Source organism: Liolophura sinensis, chromosome 6, assembly GCF_032854445.1.
Source record: "Liolophura sinensis isolate JHLJ2023 chromosome 6, CUHK_Ljap_v2, whole genome shotgun sequence".
Lineage (NCBI taxonomy): Eukaryota > Metazoa > Mollusca > Polyplacophora > Chitonida > Chitonidae > Liolophura > Liolophura sinensis.
Window position 1 is genome coordinate 72,700,421 of NC_088300.1, and position 24,678 is coordinate 72,725,098.

Here is a 24,678-nt window from a genome sequence, read left to right on the forward strand (position 1 = left end):
TGGGATTGACACTTAGACTAATGGTTAAAGCTTTGACATATATTCGCATCTAGCTGTCCATGCAAGCTACATGTATAGTCACTATGATAAGGTACTCCATAAAAGTCCAAAACGTTGTCCACATCTTCACATTGATGTCAGACCAAAAAAAAAAAAAAAACAGAAAAGAAAAAAAAACAATGGAAAATATTGCTGCTGGTCATGGAGTAAATGAAGGAGTACAAAATAGACAAAGTTAAATTTTCTGCAATAATGTAGCCAGACATATGTGAAATTTAATTTTTAGATTACATTAACCTGAATTGCCTTGAAAGTCATTGAATAGATTAATACCAATATTGTGTAAAGTTGGCTAACTCTCTCCCACAGTTGCCTCTTCCACAAGCTATATTCTACACCTTTACACAGATATAAACATTCCTTCTCTCTCAAAGACATTGCCTGGTCTCAACTTCAATATGAAGTCTCAATTCCATGGCAGGTTGTTTATAATAAAGCTTCAATAGATTGTCATTTGACATGCCATGTAAAAGCTTCCTCCAAACACAGACTGGTGAACCAGACCCATATTTTATGGCTTTGGGCAGCCTGGTGAAGGCAAAAACAAACACAATCTGTTATAGAAAGACTATATACAAGATCCAACCAGATGTTTTATGTCTGGACATAAAAAGTAAAATATACACCTCTAGGCTGGGTTTGTGTTGTGTACAGAAAACAGACTCCAATCCATTCCGCCTACCCGAGCCTGGTATTACCCCTATGGTCATGTAAATACAATGTGTGATACTGAAACAAAGTTACCACATGATGTTGGCTCAGTTTATCCAAAATCTGTCTTTAAACACTTGATGGTTTGCAGACCGTCTTTAGGCATGTGGACGAGAGTGTGGAGACCATGTGGGCTAGGGAATATGACATCTGAATCCATTGGTGTCATGGCTGCACTCAGTTATGAAATGGGGCAAAAGTACCTGGGCTGCCTGCTGCCTAAAAAAAATCTCACCGCTACTTTCCAACCCCCAATAAAATAGATTAACTGATATAGGCGGTTGTAGTATGTGTACAGTTTCCACGGTGGCAATATACATGTACAGATATTAAACATTGCAGTTGTGTACTTTCCAGTGGGTGGCTGTGACAGTAGGAAAGTGTCCCAGATCAGAGAGCTATGTGTGAGAAAATAAAGTGAAGCACACACGTACACTTGTTGAAACAGTTCAGCTCTTTTATCTGGGCTGTGTGCCACTCTCTCACACATTACAGTTTGTGTCAGAAGCTCTGAGCCTGTCCTGCTATTCCCTCCTATGAATGAACAGTGGATGGCAGTGCGCAGGTATTCTGGCAGTGACCCATCGCTAGCTGTCCTCTCTCCAGATGATGGCAGCCTGGGCTCAAACAATTCACTCTGTCCAAAGCTCAGTGATGGGAACACTGCTGAAGACAGATTGCATTCCATGCTCTCATTGAGAAATTTGTATCCAGTTTATGATCCCAATTCCAGGCTTTTTATCCAGCAAGGTCACCCAGCCTGAGCTGGCTACATGTGCCTTATGTATCATGTTGAGTGCAATTTTCCCTAACACAGGATCTTTCCCACATTTTTTTGCAAGATAAAAAAATTCATTTGACATATGCCGGCATCTCCCTGTGTATTTGCATATTTAATTGAAAGTGTCATCATGGGTGTTAAAGTGACATATTTAATTATAAAAAATATTTCCTGATTCTACATGACTGCATGCAAGTAGACATGATCAAACAGTTTTAGCAGTAATGTGATGGTTGATAAGGTGTCTTAGGTGTATTTATATTCCTAAGAGAATTTAATCCTTACATAATTGAAGATGACTTTGAACTTCTTTGCTGAGGCAGAAAATGAAATCGATAAAGTAAGTAATTTTAGACAGGTTGTTAGTGATCAGACAGTTTGAATCGGATTCCAGCAGATGGCTGTAATTAGCTTTGTAAAATAGAAGACTGCATCATATTATATCTAATAAAGACAAGCTTTTAACTTTGCTGTTGGTGAGAAGAAAACTGGTCAAATTTTGCTGCCAGAGCTGTATATGTACATGATCAGGTTCAGAGCTGAGTGAGTCCCATCTTAAATGTGGCACTAAAATGCTTGTTTTGCATGTGGTAAATTAGTCTAAAGGCGATGTCTTGACACTTACAGAAGGAATCTCATAAGTTATGGATAAAGTGGGATAAAATATACCACCATGGTTGCTATAAGTCAGAATGCCTTGGATAGTGGAAGATACAGTATTAAATCAAGTTGATGGGTCGTGTTTATCTTTGGTCTGGAAAGCATCAGTGGGATGCTTATGTATTTGATGTGGTAATACACAGGATACAAGCCATGAACTTCCACACTGGATAGCCATGAAATGTCAGAGATGAAAACAAAATGCTCCCATATGATATGATGAATGTGGCGCTAAGACTGGGTGATAAAGGCTCACCTAGTGTGAGACTGACTGCTGATTAGGCTGACTGGTAGGGAGAGGAAGTGGTTGGAGGTAGTTTCCATATTAACTGCTTGTTGACACACAGGGTGGATGACAGCTCTGATTATCAGCCTTCATAGCAAAACCAGTTTGTAAATACCCAGCCCAAAACAAGCCCATTTCCAACACAGTTCACCCAATTTTCCCTTTGGCCACAAATTACCCGACGGAAGATATTATTGGATGATTTGAGCTCAAGCGCTTGTCAAACATGACATTTTGTCCACCTCTGGTACATGTGTATTGCCCTATATAAACACAAACGATGCCAGATGGATCAACTTATCATAAAAGAGAAAAAAGGAAAAGCAAGAAAAGAAGTAAATTTACATTGATCTTTATTAAACAACACTTACCAGCAGTCTGGTTAAATATACCCTGCTTGCTTTATTAAAACACTTGGATCTCCATTTTTTATTGCCCCTGATATTAAAATCTGAACGAGTTGTTACTGGTACCCTTAAAAGTTCATTCACACAGCACAGTAAGTCTATAAATCTTATACTTGAATCCAGATCTTGCTGTCGCTTTACACTACCCTAGTTGTCTTACTGGCATTATTCAAGATTTCCTTTCTTCCTGGTTTAATTGGAATAGCTTTTTAACATTAATCCTTGCTACTTGCTTTTTTTAACAGTCTGTATTGTACAACACAGTATGTACTGTACAAAGTTATTGGAATGCATATTTCACCTCTGAGTTGGTGTTGTCATAATTTTTGTCGATGATGAGATCATGATAACAAATGTTTGTTTTTGAATGAAATGTACGTGCACGTTGTAATTTTTATAGGCTATTATTAAACATGCCAGTTATGAAACTAGAGCTTTTTAAAATTATGCACCCTTCTACATGTCGGTAGGCTGTTGATGAGCTCTTATGTGACATCCCCTTTCTCATTTTTATGATACATTTGTGATACTATATGTATTCATTTTCATATTTCCTCTAAAGTTTCTGTGGATCAAAATGAACTTATCACCACAGGAACTTTTGATGTCTAAGAACCCACTGTTTTATTTTTATGACAGTTGGATAGAGTGACGTATATACGTGAGCAAAAGAGGTCTATATAACTTATATACAGTGTAGCTCAAACTGCAGCTTTCCGGAACTCTTCCTTTACTAGTAAATCTGCCTCAGTCATTGTGTTTATCTGTTTGACCTAAGGAACTATTTGGTGACAGTCACACTTGAATCTGGAGTGTCAGAGCCTGTGATAGTGAAGAGCAGTCTGAGAGGTTTATTGCATTGCAGGGTGCACCACATAAAAAGCTGTTGACCCTCAATCTACTAAATCATCCAGAAATTTTATGAACAATGTTCGTGTGCACACACTGCAGAGCGACTTTAAGAATTGTTCAACCTGGTAAACTTTGAGAATTCCAGGTGGGCTAATTAGTTCTCCTTAATGAGTCCAGGTAAATAGTGTTGAACATCTGAATGTAGAGAACTGTTGGACCAGTTGAAGTGTCTTCTGCTTTATCTCTGTGACATCAGCTCAGGCTAACAGGCAGATTTACCCAGGCACCAGGTGGGCTTTTTAGCCCATTTTTTTCAGGGTCTGGACTCTGTTGACTCGCCCGATAACCTCTAGCTGCCCCCTCTGTTCTCCTATGTCAATTAAACCATTTCATAAAGCTAGATGGACCTGTATAAATATCCTCTGTGTATGCATGGTGTTTAGTAGCACTCCTCAAAGTGGCTACTATAGGGCTATATCACATGTACCAGTACACATTTGAACACAAAATACTCCGTATAACTCCTTGGGTCACTCCTGTGGTTGTCCTGCCCAAATTAACATTTCGTGTTTGCAATTTTCAAACATACTTCAAGTCGACACTCGTACATTTATTACACTTTTGTTTACATATTTTTCTGTCTTTGTGAATCAGTGACACATTATCTACATGTGCACCTCTTCTAGTGTTTGAGCATTCTCTAGCTTATAGTTACAGGTTCTTGAACTTCAAGATTTCACAGATATGCAACTTATGCTTAGTACTGTAGAGATTGATACTAGCAGACCTGTCTATTGGCATGGAATAGGATCACATTCATGATACATACTATGAGCATTATGTATTTATTGAGCCTTCATGTAATGTAAGTCTCATACTCTGAATGCCCATGGAAATAAATGTAGTAAAATGTAGTTGTCAGGCTAATATTGTGGACTGAAAGCAGCAGGAGAGCATGTTGTACCATCTTTTTTGACAAAGTAACTCGCAAAAAGAAATAAAGGACCATTGCTGCAAACTTTTACAGGGATAAGCCGCACAATCATGTACATGTTCCATCAGAGCCGTCAAGCTAATGTCCAGTCAATTAAGAAACTTGTGTGTCAATGATTGACGATGGAGTTGATTACCGGGCAGAGCTCCTGTCACTTACCGATACCTCTTGTTGACAGTACAGCTCTAGAAGACTCTCTGATGTTATGTGCCCGTGAATAACCACATACACCCAGAGATCAGCAATATCATTAGGAATTTATTTGTGGAAATCGTACATCATTTGTCTTCCTACCCCTTTCAAACTGACCTTAGTTGACAAATTTGGAAGAAGGTAGATTGCTTTGATCTATGCCAAGGTAAGACAGGTATGAGCCTTTAGAACCAGCCTTTCATTCAGTTGTATTGTAACTGGAGCCGGTTACTTGATATCAACCAGCTTAACACAATATACTCTATCTGTCAGAAAAAAGTATGCATTTCCGGTCTCTTTAAATGTAAGCAACAGCATGGTTTTTAGGATCAGTCTATTTTTGTTAAGAGAAAATGGCATTAGGTTGACAATTCCATCACCTGTACAATATAACTAATAACTGTTGGTTAGGAAGACATTTTCCTTCAGCATACATTATTTGTGAAACCCAAAGCAGATATGTACTAACAGATCTTAGGTGCTACTAATGTTGTAATCACGCAAAGCTTAAGATGAGCTAGGGAAAACTTGATTCTTTTTGAAGTCTCATCTTTATGATTACATGTACCTAACTCTGAGAAATAAAATGAAGAAAGTCAATGAATTCTATTTTAGGAAATAATTTTAGAATGATGGTATCAGTTTCACAAAGTCAAAATAATCCTCAAAATAAAACAAATCCAACATCGTTCCAATCAGAGTTATTTTGGCTGGTAAAATGTGTTTAAATTAATTGTTTAAGATAAAAAGCATGGAGAAGTAGAGAAACATTGATATATTGTCCGATTGGCCTTGGGGAGTGAAGTAGGGTTCACTGTTATGCAGATGGGTTGATATGAAGATGTATTGTTCATCAGTCATTGGTGCTGATCCTTAGGGACAATGCTGGCATCAGATCTGTCTGTGCTTCAGTCATTATCCTGGGCTAACAACTCCACTTGAGTGGCCTCAGGGTCATTACAACATCTACCCACCTGCCTTCTTCATGCTATGAGAGAATTGCCATAGCTACAGTCAACAATGTGCTGCAACTATTTTCTAATAGTTTGTATTATGGCCAATATGAATTTTAGAATTTTTCAAACTTTACATAGTGTCAGGTCAACTTAGATTTGTATTGGCTTTTTTACTGTTTTTCATATCTTCTTTTGGCCTTTTCATTTGTGATATTGGTTGGTCAGGAAATACCAGGTGTACATGTAGCTGGTGATAATTATTATACATGTAGTGTAATTCTTACAGATAGTTTCTTTGGCTTGTGAGACATCTGCACTCTTAGAAAAGAAATCTCAGTTACAGTGGAAGCCTTTCGATGTCTTGTCCAGGTGGGTGATATAAAAGTAAGTGTTGCTCAAGAGTGTATGAGTGGCAGGGAGCAATTAATCCATGCACTGACAGGCAGTAAGCAATCCACTACTCTTGACCACAATGGAGCCATGGAGTGCAAAAGCATAAGATTTGGAAGAAACCGCTCTAGTGGAAAATTGGACAAAACATGGAGAAAGGCTTTTGTGTAAATTTGACAATACAGTGAAATGCACACACACAGGGGTAGGAGTGTACCCAGCTCTTTACATTTCACAGGTGTGTGTAAGGGTTTGTTTCCCCAGTAAACTCAAGGTAAAAGGGTGTGAATATTACATGCTTTTAGTTCCATTAGTAGCCCTACATCCCAGTTCTGGAACTTGGATTATGTTCTGTATGGGGAAATGGTCGAAACATAAATTTACATATGCACAATGTGCAAACATCATTAGTCAGGTGCATGAAGCCTTCTGGTATATGGCCAGTAATAAAACAAGTATGAAGTACTGTTCGCTTTACGTTTGTACAAAGGATGTTTAAGTTATAAGCAACACGTGTTTCGATTATAAGTTTTAACTCTTAACAGTAGAAATTTCATGTTCTTCATATGATATAATGAATTTTCTATTTTCAGTTTCTATTTTTTATAGAATTGGCATATTTGCCTTTACAGTCTAAAGTGAGATATCACTGTGTACGTGTCTTGTGGTTGTATCAAGATATTGGCAGTCCTATTATTCAGGAGAAAGTCATTCCATCCGAGCACATGTTTTACCTATGCAAAGGACATGTACAGGCTGATTCAGAGCTGTCTGAAGCCAGCATTCAAGCTTGCACATATTGGCATTGCGTCAAGTGTTTGTGTTTAGTGGCAGTTCAGTTTGTTATCACTCAGCTGGTGCTGCAATTTCGGTAAATGATGGCCTGCCTCCCTAGTCAGGTTCATTCATGTGCTGTTATTTTGTTGGAACGATTGCATTTGGGAAGAAAAGCATGCCAAGAAAATGTCGGTGGTTGTCAGTATGACTTGATACCAGCTAAATGGCCTTCTTGTTGGCTATGGGTAATTTGTTAGAATATATGAGAGAATGTGCATGGTTTTGCTGCCAACGGTGGGGGTTCTGTCACTCTTGTATGTTTCTCTAACTGCATGTGGTGTCCCACTAATGTATTATGTGTTTTATACATGTATAGACACTGCTCATAAAACACAGCTGTACAGTTATGTATTGTCTACTATTTTAGCATTGTGTAGAATTTCTTAATGATTAATTTATTTATTTGATTATTCTTTAAAGCCATACTCTAGAATTATTCCCTAGTTTTGATTGAGTAAAATAGAAGATAGTAATCAGGTATATAATTTCACAGTTCGTAGCTGCTCTTGTAATCCATTGAATTTTTGAAATTAAAATATTGTTATTTTGAATATGGACAGTATCACAGTAATTCTGTGATAATGTTAAATAAATGATGGTGTCAGAAAGGTTTTATTTATGTAGATGCTTGTTTCCCTATAACATGTGAGATTTTAACACCACAAGGTGAGCTAACTATTATGACTACACATTGTGCTACCTGTACCATTCTCTATTAAGGACACTGTATACATCATACCAATTCATCCACCTACGTGCATGTAACTCCTGTACATGTATGTATATCCAGATTAATCAAGTACAACCAAGATCAACCAAGAACATGTGCATATTTCATCATAAAGTATGTTATCCTCATGTTGGAATTTTATAACATGTATTTTTCAGTCTTAAAGGCAGCTTTTGTGAAGAAAATGTAGAAACTGAAGCAATGGTGTGGAATCAGTAACTTTGCATGTATCTTAAGGTACATATATACACCTGACACATGTGACGAGTTTCGGCCCTCAGTTAATTCACACTTTAAATACAGAAACAGTACCTTTCTAGAGAAATGTGAGGGTTCACTTGAAGTGGTGAACCATAAACATGTAATTCTGTGCTTGTTGATGACTACATGTTATGTGTGTGCACTGTATCTCAGCCCACTGTACATGTAATTAGCCCTCCTGATTATGACAGTTTACATGCTTGTCCATATATCATGTTTGGTTTCATCAGCAGGCGTCATGTTTTGAAGAGAGATACATCCAGAAAAAATCTAGTTTATCAAGTTACTTAGTCAATTTTAGCCATTTCCCTAACATTTGCAAATGTTTGAATGGAACTTTGACTCCATAACTAACAAATACCCAAATATGTTAGAAGAGAGATGGAATAGCATGTGTTATTGGGTATGATACTGGTGAATAAACATGTACACATACTGTGCATGTATGCACGCCAGTTTATGTAGGAACAGATTGTACTGCATCTATTTGCTGTCTATAGTTGGCAGAAAAAAATAGGGCATGGTTCAGTTTTTTTCAACCATCAACAGAATATGTAAGCTTTGAGTTGTGGTATTTTTTCCAAGAAGTGGCTCAGATGCCTTCCATGTGTCAGAACTTGGTTGGAGCACAGAAGTGACCTTTGGTCAGTACACAGGATACTGTCAATCTGCTGGGCAGTCTCAGCTTAATTCAGTCCAGCACATTGTAGAGAGTTTGTCAGTCTCTGGACAAATGAGAGATCAACACCCTTGTGCCTTCAGTCAGCAACTATGTGTGGAAGTCTGACACGTGTGTGAAGTTCCCACTAGCCATTCCGCTCCCAACACCTGTAGATACAAATTGGGCCCGATCTTTCAGTTCTGTGGATCAGCTTCCTGTTCTGGGGATAACATCCGCTGTGGAATGATTTTTTTTTTTGTTATGCCGAACAGGTACACAAACATGTCAGCAGGAAGCCACTGACTACCCTGAAATTTTGTCAGTGGGACATCATCATCTTTGAAATGAGGTGAAGAACATTTGGGATGAAGTGAATGCATGTACATCAGTCGTATATATTGTAATATGTGTAGCTCAAGCATTACTCATCTCTCTAAAAATACTATGTAGTGTTTCCTATGGCTTAATGGGTCAAAGTGAAATATTATTTGAAAGTTAAGAAATTTCTGGATGTATATGAATGACTCTATTTGGTGTCTCACATATATGTAGATCTGATTGCAGACCCCATATTTATATGCACTTGTACTATACCTAACATTTGACCTAAAGGGACTTTTTAGGAGCAAAATAATGTCATTGAATATTTTTTTGTTGGTGCTGAAGCTGACATTTTTTCAGTAGGATATCATCCTATCTCCTAAACAAACCTCTTACATGTATGTATACTGACTTGCATCTACATACATATTAATACAGACTTTATTGTACTTTAGTTCTTGCATTGAAAGTGATATAGAAATATATATGTATTTTTTGTGCGCTCTCAAAATAAAAACTTTCAGGGTTGTGGTTTCCCTAGTTATGTGTGACCATCTATAAATAAAATTAAAAAAAAAGAACAAAATAGGATTGGACTGAGTGAGATCCTTGTCTGACGTCAGTGTTAGTCATGCTTGAGGATCAATAAGAAAACGCCAGTGGTCTTTCTATGCTATCATCTTCCCTTTGAGGGTTTCCGCTGAGGTGGGCTGGATGAATACTGTGCAAGGTGACCAGCAGCAATGTCCCTGATCAGATCTGCCCTTGTCCAGCATGTTGATGATCTTCCTGTCTCCATAACCTCTCCTTAGCCAGACATCAGGTCCCGTTATCAACCTGCTGGCGTGAGGGTGAGGGCAGGAGAGAAAGGCATAAGAAAGGACACGGGAACAAGGCATAGACATGATTATCTCCTCCAGTGATCTGTTAGACTCACAGTCTGCCTGTTCTATTACAAACTGCCAGGCAAATAATAACTCTTGTAGGCAGAAGTATTGCTGTAAAATGACAATACATATATATTAGTGTTAGTTTTTCACCTATTAGTGACAGAGATTCATTTATTTGTATGCAATCATGAATTTGGTACAGACAGGTTCATTATCTTGATCAGAACACTTTGTTGGTCCCTCTAATGTGCATTTTGCCACGATACTGTGCTTTCCTGAGGAATGCCCTAGCATGTTGAACACCATTACTATATTGTATAATTCATGATGTAAGTGGATTCTCATACACATATGTCCTGTGACTACCATGACAAAGACATGCAAATCACGAGATGGCAGACCACATGAATATGTAGCAGGTGAATTGAGAGAGTGCTTTACAGACTTTCCTATTTCAGCTGGTGGAATTTAGTGTGAAATTCCATCTTAGCAAATTTGCATGAATTAAATTTGTGGTTATTGACATGGCAATAGATAATCTTGGTGTGGAATGTAATTTCTGACTAGCTCTCCGACGATTTCCGTAAATTGAGTGCTTGTAGCTTAAGTGAGCAAATAAATAATTAAGTATCTTGAATTAGACCTTTTAGAAGGGACAATGTTAATCATGGAGGTACCATGACAAAGTCAACTGATTGCCCACCTTGCAGAATAAATGCCTCCATTCCCCGACTTTTAGCAAATTTGTTCAGGACAGACTTTCAGCCCTTTTTTGTAAAAAAGGTGGGCTGGACAGGGATGACCACTGGTCCGATGGTCAGAGAAGGGCCTTAGATTGGATTGTGCCTCTAACCCTGCCATTGTTCCCTTGAATCTGTACCCTTGAGAACTGGGCTGGCTAGATGCAGGTGTTCATTAATCAAGGTGGACACCTTTCTCTGCCCACTTCTACCTGATATTGACATGGCTTGCTGAGGCTTTTCATCAAAGCTATCATAATCTCCTGCGCTTCAGATTTAAGTCTATCTCGATCACTTTACTCATTTGGTCAGTACCTGAGATTTCCGGTGTTACCTGAATCCAGTTCATCCAGGCTGGCAGTTGTGGTGGCCAGTGTTTACTTTGTAACAGCTAGTGGATGGGTGTTAAAGTTGATGACAACAGACCTATATACATGTATATATGTACATAGTGTGTGGACTTCGGTGTAAACTTTGCTACACATATAAAGTGATAATAGGATACATTTTACATGTAGATTTTGACCTTTAATGTATTTCATATTTGTATAGGGGAATAAAACAGGTTTTGTAATGTGGACTGTCTGCATTGTGTACAATTTGTACCTCTCCCTGTGTTCTTAATTAAATGGTAGTTTTTCTTCAACTGTGATTAGTTTACAGGTATGTGGGGTATTCTGTTGTCTCACTTTAGGGCCAAAGGTAACAACCATTTTCTTTCAAAAAATTCATATGTATGCATCAGTATAAAGTGTTTGAGTTTCCTTTGTGTGTGTGTGGGGGGGGGGGGGAGGGGGAGAATTCAAAACTTACCACGTATAAGGCTGTTTTAATTACATAAATATTACCTGATTGTTAAGCGTACCTCAACCCCAGCCCAACTTCCTACTCTGGGGTATAATCACGATATCGCTTACAGACACCTCAATGTGAGGTATAGATGAGGTGTATGTGGGGGTGTATGCCTCAGGTACATTTTAGTGTGGGGTATAGATGAGGTGCATACTCCATCTATCTTATCTGAGGTGCACTGTGCCTCAAGTACACTCCAGCCAGATGCCTTTACCTAAGATGTACCTCAGGACCGTTGAAAAAAATCATCACTTGGAAGATGTACCTCAGGTACACCTTAGAAACTTTAGGAGTGTGTGAACGGTTTTTTGAACTCAAGATAATGTACCTCAAATACACCTCAGCAACTTTGAAAAAAAATCAACACTGAGAAGATGTACCTCAGGTACACCATAGAAACTTTGAAAGTTGAAAAAATCAGTGATGTACCTCAGGTACACCTTAGAAACTTGGAGAGTTTTTGATTATAATTTAACTATAATTTAATTATAATCGTGTAACTCAGGTACACCTCAGCCATTTTTTTGCATGCACTTACAAACTTAAATTTATCTATAATTTATACATATTTAAGTGCTTTGGGCTTGTTTTCTATCAAAATAAAAGTAAGAACAGTGTACATCCACTTTGCCTATAAGCATGTATCTCAGCTATATCTCAGTTGTACCTCAGGTATACCTTAGGCTTATTTTTCACTTAATATTACATTATTACAGTAATATTACATTACTATGGGTGTTCTTGGGGTACTAATTTGCATAATTTGCAGTTTCTCAGATACATCTTCAATACACCCTCAGCTACACTTTATACACACAGTTAAGAAAAGCTACACCCCAATGGTACACCTCAGATGTACCTGAAGTATACCTCCAGTACACCTTTTAAGGGTAAGGGATGTGTTAGAAGTTAAAAAAAAAAATTTAAGAAGTGTCTAAGGTAGGTAAAAGAATGGCATGTATCACACTTTGTCTGTATTAGCTCTTTGACTGACAGATAAAACAGAATGGGAATACACATATGGCATTGATACAATGAAGTTCAGCATGAACCAGCCAGGACAATAGCTGTCAGTGTCCTTTTGTACTGGACATCACAGCTGTGTTGTAAAGTTTTCTTGAGTAGGACATGCACCAATGATGACCACTCAGCAGTATTGATGACTGATACTGACTGACCACTGCTAAGCAAGACTGGACACCCTTAAACTAACCCTCCCATTAACAACCTAGATGCACAATCAGAGCAGTCTGGCTAGTGAAAGGCTAAAACTTGGGGAAACCTTTTTTTACATGGACCACTGATCCCCAATGAATAGCCTGGGAAGATAAGTAATTGGGGGAGGCCTGGGGATCGCTTGAGTGTGCCCCTTATGGCCTTCACAGGTGTGCCTTTTGCTGGTCCTTCTTTACCTTAAGGTTTGTCAGCCCCTTAATCTCTGATCAGCAGCTGGCTTACAGGCCTAATCAACCAGATAATGATCCCACTTCAGCCAACAACTTCTGTTTACTTTTCCACACTAACACCATTACAGTGTTGAAAACTCTCTGTACAATTATATGTGTTGCTGTGAAAAGGAAACAAGTATGTGTACCCTATTCCATGTAACTTTAAGGATAGCATTTTCGAAGGAAAAGAAAAACAAATTCCTACTTTACAATGTGTAGGGATTGTTGTAATTCATGTTTCCATGCACATATATACTGCTTGATTTATTGGAAGACCTACATATGTACATGTACATGCTGTATAGAAATGTGATATGGTACATTGTAAACGTGCTAATTATCCAGTAAAAACACAACAGTGACACTAGCTTATAAATAGGGTTAGTCTCTGTGTGTTATGTGTGTTTGGCTAGCATCATTGATGCCAACCATATTTACCCTGCACATGTCATTTACATGTCATTTGTTTTGTGGAAAGTCCTGCTAGATTTTCAAGGTTCTGTGGGTAATTCTCTAATAGTTGCTCACATGCAGAAATTGCTGGTACAGTTATCCATACTTACATATATTTTTTCACATACCTATTGCATAAATGAAGTGCACTTGTCAGTGAATGCTGGTAGATTATGCCTTACATGTCGGTGTGTGCCTGTGCATGTACCTCATGCTCATGTTTCATCATACTGAATTCTTTTTTTTTTTTTACCTGAATATGGATGTATCGGATCTGAAATGACCGATTGTTGCTTGAAATAAAATAACCTGACTAACCACAGGACGTATCTTTAAAAGTACAACATTAGCCACCTGAAAAATGTAATATCTGCTGGTGTCGCCTTCGTTAAATTGGGAAGTTTGAATGGGAACACATTCAATAGGGTGGATTATTATTGGTGTTTAATGGATGGGTTGTCCAAATTGGTTAATGTTCCTTTGTTTTTATTTTCAGGGATCTGAGTTTTAATAGGCTGAGGACAGTTGGAAGAAAAATGCTAAAGGGGGGCAACCTTTACTGAAAAATCTGTAAGTACATCATAGATAGATCTAGCTATTGAATACAGTACATTTTGTAGCAAGTATCTGTTTGAATAGAATTTGATTAAATAATTAGATCTTAACACTTTTATTTCCATGTCACATGTTTTATGGTTCTGTATCTGTTTAGTAATAAGTACAGCTCATCACCTCTGCTCTGTACATATATTTTCCTTTCTCATGGTGGTTTTCTGTGATGGCGCTTTTCAGTGTGATCAGACGATTGATTGAATATATGATTTTCAGTTAGCCAAATTTGTACAAGATGTCTTCCACCTCTAATAGCAAATAACATTGATGTGAGCTAAATGAATTTGAAGTTTTGTGTAAACATAGTGTATTATGTAGCTTGTGCCAACCATTTTTGTGCACATCTGCACTTGTATGAAGCATTCAGGTTTTTCATTATCATTTGTCGAGCATACTCTAAGGGAATAAAATAGTAGTGTGGATACTGTTTAAAGTATGCTTTTTGTTGGAGAGTTTTTAAATATATTGACAGTCAAACATAGTGGCTTGGACTTGAGCTTGCTTCCATTAAAGTTCGGCTTCTTGAACAACCCACAATGTCAATATCATGCTAGTCTTCATCTGTGGGTAATACCACTGGTACTCTGATGACCCCCAGCGTTCAGTACAGTACCTACTTTCACTGCGGGGGTAGCGCTCTTCAAAATGGCGGGAAATTCTGTGGAAAGTGATTCATGTCGATGAATACATTACCAAAGTGCACAAACAATGTCTGTGTTTGGCTTAGACGTATGACAAATTTCACCTCTTTCTCTATAACAATAAAAATTACCGTTGACTACCTCAATTAGAGGCGTGGTGGCATTTTTGCTTGAGCACTTCGTCTGGTACTGTTGGTATGATATACCTTCCATATGTACACACAAGAGCCCCAGCTTTTGAGCTTGGCTTTTGCTGAGATTGTACCTGGCTGGTTACTACGGTAATATAGTCTTGTCCTGATGATTGCAAGGTCAGGACTGCTCTGTGTGGTTTTCAGATCATGTTTGGAGAAAGAAACCTTTGTGGGGTTTTGGTGAAAAGTTCAATAGTTCAGCAATTTGCGTGTTAGTGGTATTTTGAAATGCACCTATGTATTGACATACATGTACCATTAACCCGTGCATGTATCCTGATTCGGAAAATTAAGGAGTTTGGGATGAAAAATTTTTGGTGGTCTTTGTTTTATTGATTTTTTTATGGTAGGTACATGCTGCTGCAAACGATATTTTGAATCATTTCTAGCTTGATAAGAGATCCCCTTTATGCATCCATTCAAATGATATGAACCATGCCACAAAATCCACATGTGTCATCAAGATACTGTCAATCAGTATCATAATATTTCCAGTACAAATATGCTACCCTGATATACAAATATCATGCAGAGTAAAATAGATGCAATACTTGCCCATCACGACACATCAATTTTCATACCACATATTTGTACATGTACATGTATATCTGATAGCACTTTGTAAATGACTGGCAAAGTGAGCTGCTTGTATGTTTGACCATCATATGTTCATGATATTAAAATACAATATGAATATTAGGCCATTTTTCATTATTAATGGTCACTTTCAAGGTTTGAATTTGGAAATAATGTTACATTGAAGCCTTTACTGAAGCTTCATAAGCAGTGATGAGGTTTTTGGGTTATAATGAGAAGAGGTGACAAAGGCAAAGTTAGGAAGCTCAGTCCAGTCTTATGAAATAAAGCACTATTGGGTTTTATAGTATTTGCACTAAACCGTGCCTGGACGAGTGCAGACTGGCACCACAATAACCTTCATTTTACACTTTTCCTACTCTCTTTTTTATAGCGCCCTGAATGTTAGTTTTTCAGACTTGTAACTACTGGCACTGGAGCCTATTTTACAAGGTTGCTGCTTTGCTGGTATGAGAGCATTTACAGTGGTGATGTTATGGCTGAGTTAGTGCCTTTCAGAAATCATGAATGCTTTGTATAAAGATTATATGTATTTGATTATAGATGTAGATACTGCAGCAGTCTATTTTAGCACACATGTAAATGTTTTTCTGTCTGAAATCTTGCCATGGTGTGGGGGACCCAGCAAGGGGATATATCTACCATCTATTGGTAATTTATGCATCAGCATCCTGATCCATTCTGAACACCTTTGTTGTATGTCTACAAGCCCTGCCTTTTTGTGGAGGCCCGTGGCACTGAGTGACGTGATAAGCTGTATAAAAAATGTATAATTTGCCCAATTAGACAGGTGTTAACTGTAGTTGAGGTCATCCATCAATTTTGACACTGATTACATTTGGTTAGTCTCAGCAGAGCTTCCTATAAACAGTCACTGATACCGACCAGCCCACATCCATTGATGAGACAACAGATAGATAGTGTTAAAACCAATTCTCTCTTACCACAGTCTGACATACTCTACCTTGATCAACCATTTCCTGGGCTTAATTCAGGTAGTTTGATAGTGTAATAAAGTGTCTACCGTCTTTGCTCATTTTGGAGGTTCACTGGCACTTGTGGAAAGATAGCATGGCATTAGGGAGTAATTCAGCATGATTTGATTTTTTTTTTTTAATCTTGTTGCTTTGGGGATTAAATCCAAGACCCCAACCTCAAGAAGTTGTGTAGAACTGAGAAGTTTGTAGAGAAAAACAGTGTATAAAAAGATTACACCTGTGTGTAAACTTTGGAGATGTGTAAAACAAATGAGATTGAGGTAATACCAATTATGTACAAGTATCAGCTTCTGATGGATGTGTAAAAATGGTTGGCTATCATCACATATTGCAGTACTTTTATTCCATTTGTTGCACGTGCTGGGGAGAGGTGTGCTGTAAGGAGCACATGTCTGGGAAGCCAGCTTGACATGACCAAAGCAAATCAGTTTGTGATAACCAGTCTTTATGAACAGATGCAAGATATAAAACATTACCTTTCTCTGGTGATCTCTACATATATGTTTGTTTTTTCTATTTGCAGACAGTTGGACCACAATGAAATCACCTGTTTAGCAGAGACGGCTTTACGAGGATTAATACATATGGAAATATTGTAAGTCATATTGCCAGAGTAGCAGATATTGACATTATAATTGTGTCTTGATTATAATAGGGTCATAAATTACATGTATATGTATTGAGTTACTGTGTAGGGTTTCCTGTATTTGGAATTAAAAGTTTGAAAGTTTTCTTAAACTTGAACAAATTATCATGTCAGACTTGATGCAGGTTCCAGCTCTCTATCCATTGTCATGTATAATTGCATGCTGTAGCACTACATCATTTTATCCATCAAAGGATTGCCATCACAGAACGGCAAAAACTCATGCCTTGGCCTAGAGTACATGTACCTGAATCACCTGAAATTTGGCCCATGGCTAAATTGACCATTTTGCCTAATTCTGAGATTTCTATTGATCTTAGAAATTTTTGTTTTTGAGATTTGTTTGAAAGGTAGGATGATATATCTTAGTGGAAAAGACATTTTTTTGTGCATTTATTTTCTCCTAGAAAGGCACTTTATTGGGTGAAATTTTGGGTCATTTACCTTGTACTGTTCCAGTGTTTCCAATCTCCAAGAGCACAACACGTTTGAGCTGTGTCATGTATTACTAATTTATCCACCGGGTATTGATGTAACAACTTGGTGGTTTTTTATGAACATAGCCATTCGAGCATTAGGAAAAACTCTATTGCTCAAATTGTAATATCAAGACACTTTGCAGTATTTAAGTGTGCTGGAGACATAATTTAACATTGTTAATGATAGCATTCTTGTTATCACATACTCCCAGGTGCTGATGATTCCTATATGTCAGCATATTCATTTGTCAGAAATAATGTCTGTTCAGTTTTATTGTTATGAAGAAAACTGACCCAAAAAATTGCTTTTATATTTTTTGTTCGGTGACCAGTGTAAAAACCGTGACTGTAGAAGTGAAAAGATACAACTGAGGCATCCTTTTTCTGCCAGTTTTTTTCCAAATATATAATATAAATGCACAGAATAGTATCCATTGTGCATTTCCATTGTGTGTCTCTTAAGAGTACTTGTGCATAATCCAGGAGGAAAAACCTGGTACAAAATTGTTTGAAATTAGCATTTTAATAATAGTGTGTAAATTTGTTTTGGCAATTTGAGCATAACCTTTATTGTCAAGGTCAGATGTTCTGTGAAGTTGTCATATGGATTTGCCTCTTGTCAGTACATGAATGGGCACTATGCTGATAGCCTTCGGCCTACAGGGAATACAGTGACATTAAAAAAATTGCCCTGTTAAATGATTCAGTGTTTTTTTTACCCTGGTGCCAGTGGAATTGAATCCAACTATTATGGCTTAAAATGGTGTTGGTGTTACTTTTCCCAAGGCAGTTGCTGTTTACATGGAAATCATTCCTATTTATCACTTGCCTTTGTGATCAGTTGATGGATTTTATGCAACTCACTTGCATGAGTAAATGTGGCATGTGGACAAATACCTAATTGAGGCTGCATTGCTGCGCATAGGATGATAACAAGCCTTGGGTCATTTACACTGTGTATTTAAAATATGCCTTTTCACTCAGTGATCTAAAAATAGCACCGTGTATAGTTTTTCAGCCTGTGTGGTAAAAATTGGTGTGAAAAAGAGATTTGATAATACAACCAGTTCATGATTTTTGTTTTACAGAACTGTTAATCGGAACAATTTAACAACCATTCCACAAAGTATTATTGCCCAGATGACCAAATTACGGGTTTTGTAAGTAACAAGATTTTTTCCCAGTGACAGTCAATTTTTATTTCTGATATTACAATAAAGACAAAGTTGCTTGAGGTATTTTATGCTAAAGTAAGAAGTGTCACAGTACAGATTAAACTCAGAAAAAAAGGTTGTGATGAAGCCAATACATATAGGCATCAAGATAGTTGTATGAAGACTGATGTCCTTTCCACATAGTGGCAGTGGACACACTCGATTGTGACGCAATGGCAACACCTGTGTAGTTAAAGGTGAGCTTTGTGGAATGTGGTCCTGACCAGTTGAGTTGATTTGTAAATTGCTAGAATTGTTTATGCCAAATGATACGGAATACTTCAAGCATCAGGTAACATCTTTGTTTTCACTGTGCTGCTTTAAGATCTTGTTGGCATAGGTTATGGTTTTTGTATTGTGGTGAATCTTGACTAGGCAAAGAAGAGGGTTTGCTTAGCCAATTTTTACCTATACACAGGTACACCAATATCGCTACATGTACAGTGTAAACCTGGCCAATGTATCTCACTGTCATCAACATGCCTTTGCCTCCAGGTTGTTGTGGTAAATATGGGGCTACCTTTTACACAGGCTAATAGCTCTTAATTGAGTGACAACTATACTGTAGTATTGCCAAAAGAAATAAACACCAACTGTCAGTTGTGCATCTCTCCAAACAAACACTAAACATGCCTCTGGAGAGGGTCCAAGACCTATAAAGCCAGTATCCTCTGTATCAATCTTAGAACAGGAGAAGTTAGTGATAAACTTCGGGTTGTGGCCCACAGCCTGGGGGAGGAGAACTGTTGACTCAGGGGACAGCATGGCCAAGATGAGCATGAATCTTCCTCAGGGCCTGTCCCCTCAACACAGCCCAGGGGCAGGAGGTGAAACAGAGTCTACACAGGGTGGAAATTACAGAGTAAATGGCCCACTTAACCTCCCCTCTTGGCCTTCCCTGGATATGGCTTCTCTGGCACCAGTATTTCTTGTAGCCATTTCTTCAGGATAAACAGGTAATTGTGCCTGGGCATGTCAGACATTCCAGAGAAGCCCCTGATTGCTCTATGGCCAGACCCTCAACCTCTTGTAGTTCCACTTGATTTAATTGATCCAATAACAAACGTGGCCACTAAGTGGTGGTGTCAAATGTACTGGTACATAAATAACTGACAGTTTTTCTGCAGGGGCTCTTCAAATCCAAAGATGAATATGCTGTTAGTTTTGCTTCTCAAAAGTACATGAGGTACATACATGTACTCTGTAATGAATTTATGGTTAATGGTATTTTGAACTGGAGAAACCACTTGTGCTTCCAGTCGTCATTATAGGGATGTGAGATTTACATGTGCTCAAATCTTACTTCCCAAAGCACACATTCAGTTTTCACAGAGTTGTTGTCAGTCTTATAATTGTTAGTGTTACATTTTGGAGTTCACGCTTGAAAGTTAAGGCTCATTCATGTACAGAATGCATATACTTGGCCTAATGGTAAGAGCTTCCACCTCAGAGACCTGGGATCAAACCTGGATTGGGTCATACCATAGATTTCAAAATGGTACTTGTTGCTGCTTCATTTGGCACTTCGTACTGAGATGTTAGAGCAAGGAAACAGGACTGGTTGGCCCGTTGTCAGTATGATGTGACAGGGTGCGGTGTCAGGTCTGGTGTCTTCAGCATGCTACTTCAGTGTCGCCAGCTCTTCAGTGGCATGGACTCACCCTGCCACAAGAAGACACAGTATATGTACGCATACCTAATGGTTCTTTGTTGTCATATGACAATTTAGAAGTGTGTCATAAAACCCCAAGTGTACATGTACATACCTAGATACATACATTCATACACAAATTATACATATCAATGTGCTGTTTCTTTGTTCTCAAAGTTTCTTCAACCCAGAAACAATAATCATTTAAATTTAGCATGGTGTTTTTATAGGCAGAACTAAAAAATATTGCATAGAGTGTAGTTGAAGAAATAAAAATAATGGTGAGCTATGGCATTTCTGCAGGTATCTAAGACATTTGGCTGAAGATGTGTGGGTTTCAGTAACTGGACTGGGAGCTGAAACACAAACATATAATTTTAGGGTTTTGGTCTCTAGAGGGTTTCAGTCTTTTTTCACCTGGATCTATTAAAACCTGACTAATCATGAGAATATGTCATTATGGCAAGATACCTGTATACCTTGTACAATAGATATAGCTGCAAACCAAAACTCTCTGGTGACCTTGAACCTTGGTCAGACCTGATCTTTGACATGTCTGTAATCATCGTTAGAGAGCTGGCAAGTATGACATACACCCCTTATTTATTTACCACTCTGACTACTTTTCCCCACTGTCACTTTCTATGACAACATACACATATAACATTTCCTGCCATCTAGAAGACGGTGGGGGTGGGGACATGTACTTCAGCACTTTTCCTCGAAAAGAACATGTTTCAATGAAATTGCGCTCTAATAATAATTATTGGACTCTGATTATTGCTTACTTACAAGTACCTCTAGAAAAGAGGGGAAAATGATACACGTACCATCATTAATGAGAATCACACTGTCACTAGACAAAGTTGATAAAGATAATTCAGTGACTCCTGGCAGGCCATATGTATCCTATATATATATATATATATATATATATATATATATATAGCCAGGTGTACAGCGTGCAGCACACCACTGAGGTTTCAAGACGTTATTTGCTGTGATGTTCTAGTAAAGGCTTTATTCATGTGCTGGTAGTATTTATCAGTTGTCTGGTTCATCAGCTGCTCATTTGAGTATGTTTAATGTTTCATCAGGGAAGGTATATGACCTAGCCCAGTAGTGTAGTTCATCAATTGGCCCTTAGCTTGTGTTTAATGTTGGATCTGATGAAGCCTGATCAAAGAGTCAGGCATGATTCTACTTTCTGGTATGTACATCAGGAGAATTTGGGCCTGTGGTAAGCTCACTTGCTGATGGGAAAAACAGTTCTCTGTTAGTTTACCATATGCTGGTTAGGTAATGATGCCAGTCAGCTTTACCATATGGGCATGATTGTAGACCAGGAAACTAAGTGGTGTGCTTGGAAGCCCAAGGAAGTCAACAGGCCAGTGTCTAGGAACAGGGCATAGAGTTAAATGGTGTTAAAAAAAGCTTAGTTGAAGAAATTGGAATTCTCCCAAGATGGCTCTCAAAGGACCCATAAAGCAGCACAGTGACAAGGGTCATGATTTGGGGGTGAGGGTTCTTAACAGCTTCTGTGAGGCTAGGGGGTTAAATGGGGCAGTGTCCAGAGACACAGAATGTAGATAAATAGTGGGCAGATTCTGCTGGCTGGGTATCACTTACTGTCCGGTTTTAGCACTGTTATGGAGCAGAATTCAGGGGCAGTGGGAGGCCATTAGTGTGTTTTGTTTAGTATGGGGGACTCTATCCATTACCATTGGCCTCAAAGTCTGATGACTCCCAGATGATTCTAGTGGGCCATCCAACATAAACACTTCACTGTCTGTCATAAACCTCTCAAGGGATGACAGGATAAAGGTAGCAGACCCACAGCAACAATACCTTACCATTCTAAAGGTCCAGCAAAGTTTTATCTGCCTGCAAGAGATACACTTTGACAAGAAACATAAATACATGTACCTGTATCAGAAGAGGCTTATTCAGCCATTAAGACAAATGGCTTCAGTATCAGCTACAGAGGTATCATAATGTGCATGCAATGTACCATTAAAATAAAGGTCATTTGTCTGCGACTAACGAGGTCAAATTTTTGATTTCATAGTTTTAAGTGTGAGAAAGTGGGTTAGCAAAACCAGTTGTATGAGCATTGTCCATATAAAGGTTAAGATGCTATCAACAGTAACTGAGAACTCAGTTCTGAGAACTCAAATTTATCCATATATTCCAAATGCCCGTTTTGAAGCGAGATTAACTTTACAAAAAACGTATTTACACAGTAATATGAACTGTTGCATGTGATCAGTCTAGAAAATGTTGCTTCAATTTTTCTAAATTAATAACCATACCAGTACTTGTAAGAAGTGCATAGAAAGTATAGCTGTTTACTGGACATTACTGCTGTTACTCTGAAATAAATGTAAAATCAATAAATGTCATATCATTTTCTGTTAAAGCAAATTTGATTAACTTTTATAGTATTTTTACTGATATCAGGTGGTTTGGATAGTTCTTACATGTTCATGTGTAACTCTGGTAAATGTACTGTCTTAATATTCAAAACAATCTTGGCATAATTTTCATGAATTTTATTTTGTTATCACTTTATTTTATACTGGGAGAAAAAATAAAATGTGAAAGGTGATTTTGTTAAAGGTTGGATAGTAGGCATGAGTTATAATCCAAAGTTTATGTAACTGTACTGTCTCACCAAGTGTTAAATATTCTTGAGGGCTGGATGTTATTGTTTAGTTAAAGTGCAAATTTCACTGTGATGGTTTACATTGTCAGTTTATGAGGAGAGAGTGAGCTGATAAAGTACAAACCCTTACCCTTGTGTAAAGTCTGCACCCCACAGATTACCCTTGTTAATCAGACAGCCTTTCCACCATGATTAATCCTCCTCATTGGTATATGTATATGGAGATCTATATTCATTTCTCTGACTGGGGTGTAACTCCTCTGTAAACACTGGCATTGACATCTGTCAAGCCGCCAGGGCAGATGAAAGCTCCAAAATTTCTATGCCATTTAAACAAGGGATCAGTGAAGCTTTGTAACACAAAGCAATTATCTCTGGCTTTATATACATGTAGGGTTTGTGAAAACAGAAAAATTGCCTTCTTTATTTCCACACTATTAAACACAGTTGTGAGTTTGTAATAAGTGAAGATTTGTTTTCTTGGACATTCTCTAGAGAAAATGAATTACTCATGACATTTATCAGATCATGCTGCTAGATGTACTGTACATGGTGTCCATGTAACCTACATTACAGTACATGATAAGCCATCACTTTAATAAATAATACAGTTATGTATAACCTGTGATACCAGCTGCGAAATCCTCATTTTTAAAACTCGTGTTCAGGATACTTATAAAGTTCAGGAATATTGAATTTCAAAACACTGTATGCTGTTTTATGTGGTAGGCCTGGAAACTCATAGCATGGGTTGGTCACAAAAATAAGTTATAATGTACATGTATAAAATATGAAAGTCATGATCAGCTACATCTACATGTAAATCTTTCTTTAACTCATCAAATTGTTGTTGTTTGTCTTTGCAGGAGAATATCTGACAATAGGCTAGTTTGTGATTGTCACTTGGAGTGGTTAGCCCATTGGCTCCGAGCTCATCCCTCCCTGGCTCTCTTCACCAAATGTGTTGCACCAAGACACTTCCGCCATGTGGAAATAGCTGAGTTGGAAGGGCATGACTTTAAATGCAATGGTAATTATCTTATCACCATTCTTAGAGAACTCAGGAACAGTTATCTTGTCTGACATTATCGTTCCTTCCGCATTATGGGCGGTGGGTTCGTGCTTTCTGTCAGATGTGGTTTGGATTTATGGATGTCACACTTTCTTACATTTATATAACCAAGAGAAATACAGATGTGTGAGAATGAATGTTGAAAGGCTGTTTCTGTAAAATACTTGGTTAATCGTACTGTGTATATTTATTCCCAAAATTTTAGTGGTGAAGATTGCTAACCAAATGGTTTTCACTTCCAGTAGTCAGTTATAGGAACAAGATTATGAACAGCTATATCATGATCCAAATGAAGTTAATGACAGACTTTTAGGAGTCTGGGTTCAGGGTAATGTTTGAACACTATGTTTTAGTATGTGCTGGAAACATGATTTTAAAACATATGTTATATGTGACCACTGGGATACATGCATTTTTACCTCTGAGT

The 24,678-nt window shown here is 37.9% G+C and overlaps 1 protein-coding gene across 1 annotated transcript in view; it reads left to right on the plus strand.

Annotated features, from left to right (window-relative positions):
• LOC135468978 (slit homolog 2 protein-like) overlaps positions 1-24,678 on the plus strand; it is a 100,361-nt gene that overhangs the window by 24,835 nt on the left and 50,848 nt on the right. The window contains 5 exon segments of the mRNA XM_064747482.1: positions 13,979-14,036; positions 14,039-14,052; positions 17,048-17,119; positions 18,738-18,809; positions 24,046-24,209. Of these exon segments, the coding sequence (XP_064603552.1) occupies positions 13,979-14,036; positions 14,039-14,052; positions 17,048-17,119; positions 18,738-18,809; positions 24,046-24,209 (380 nt within the window).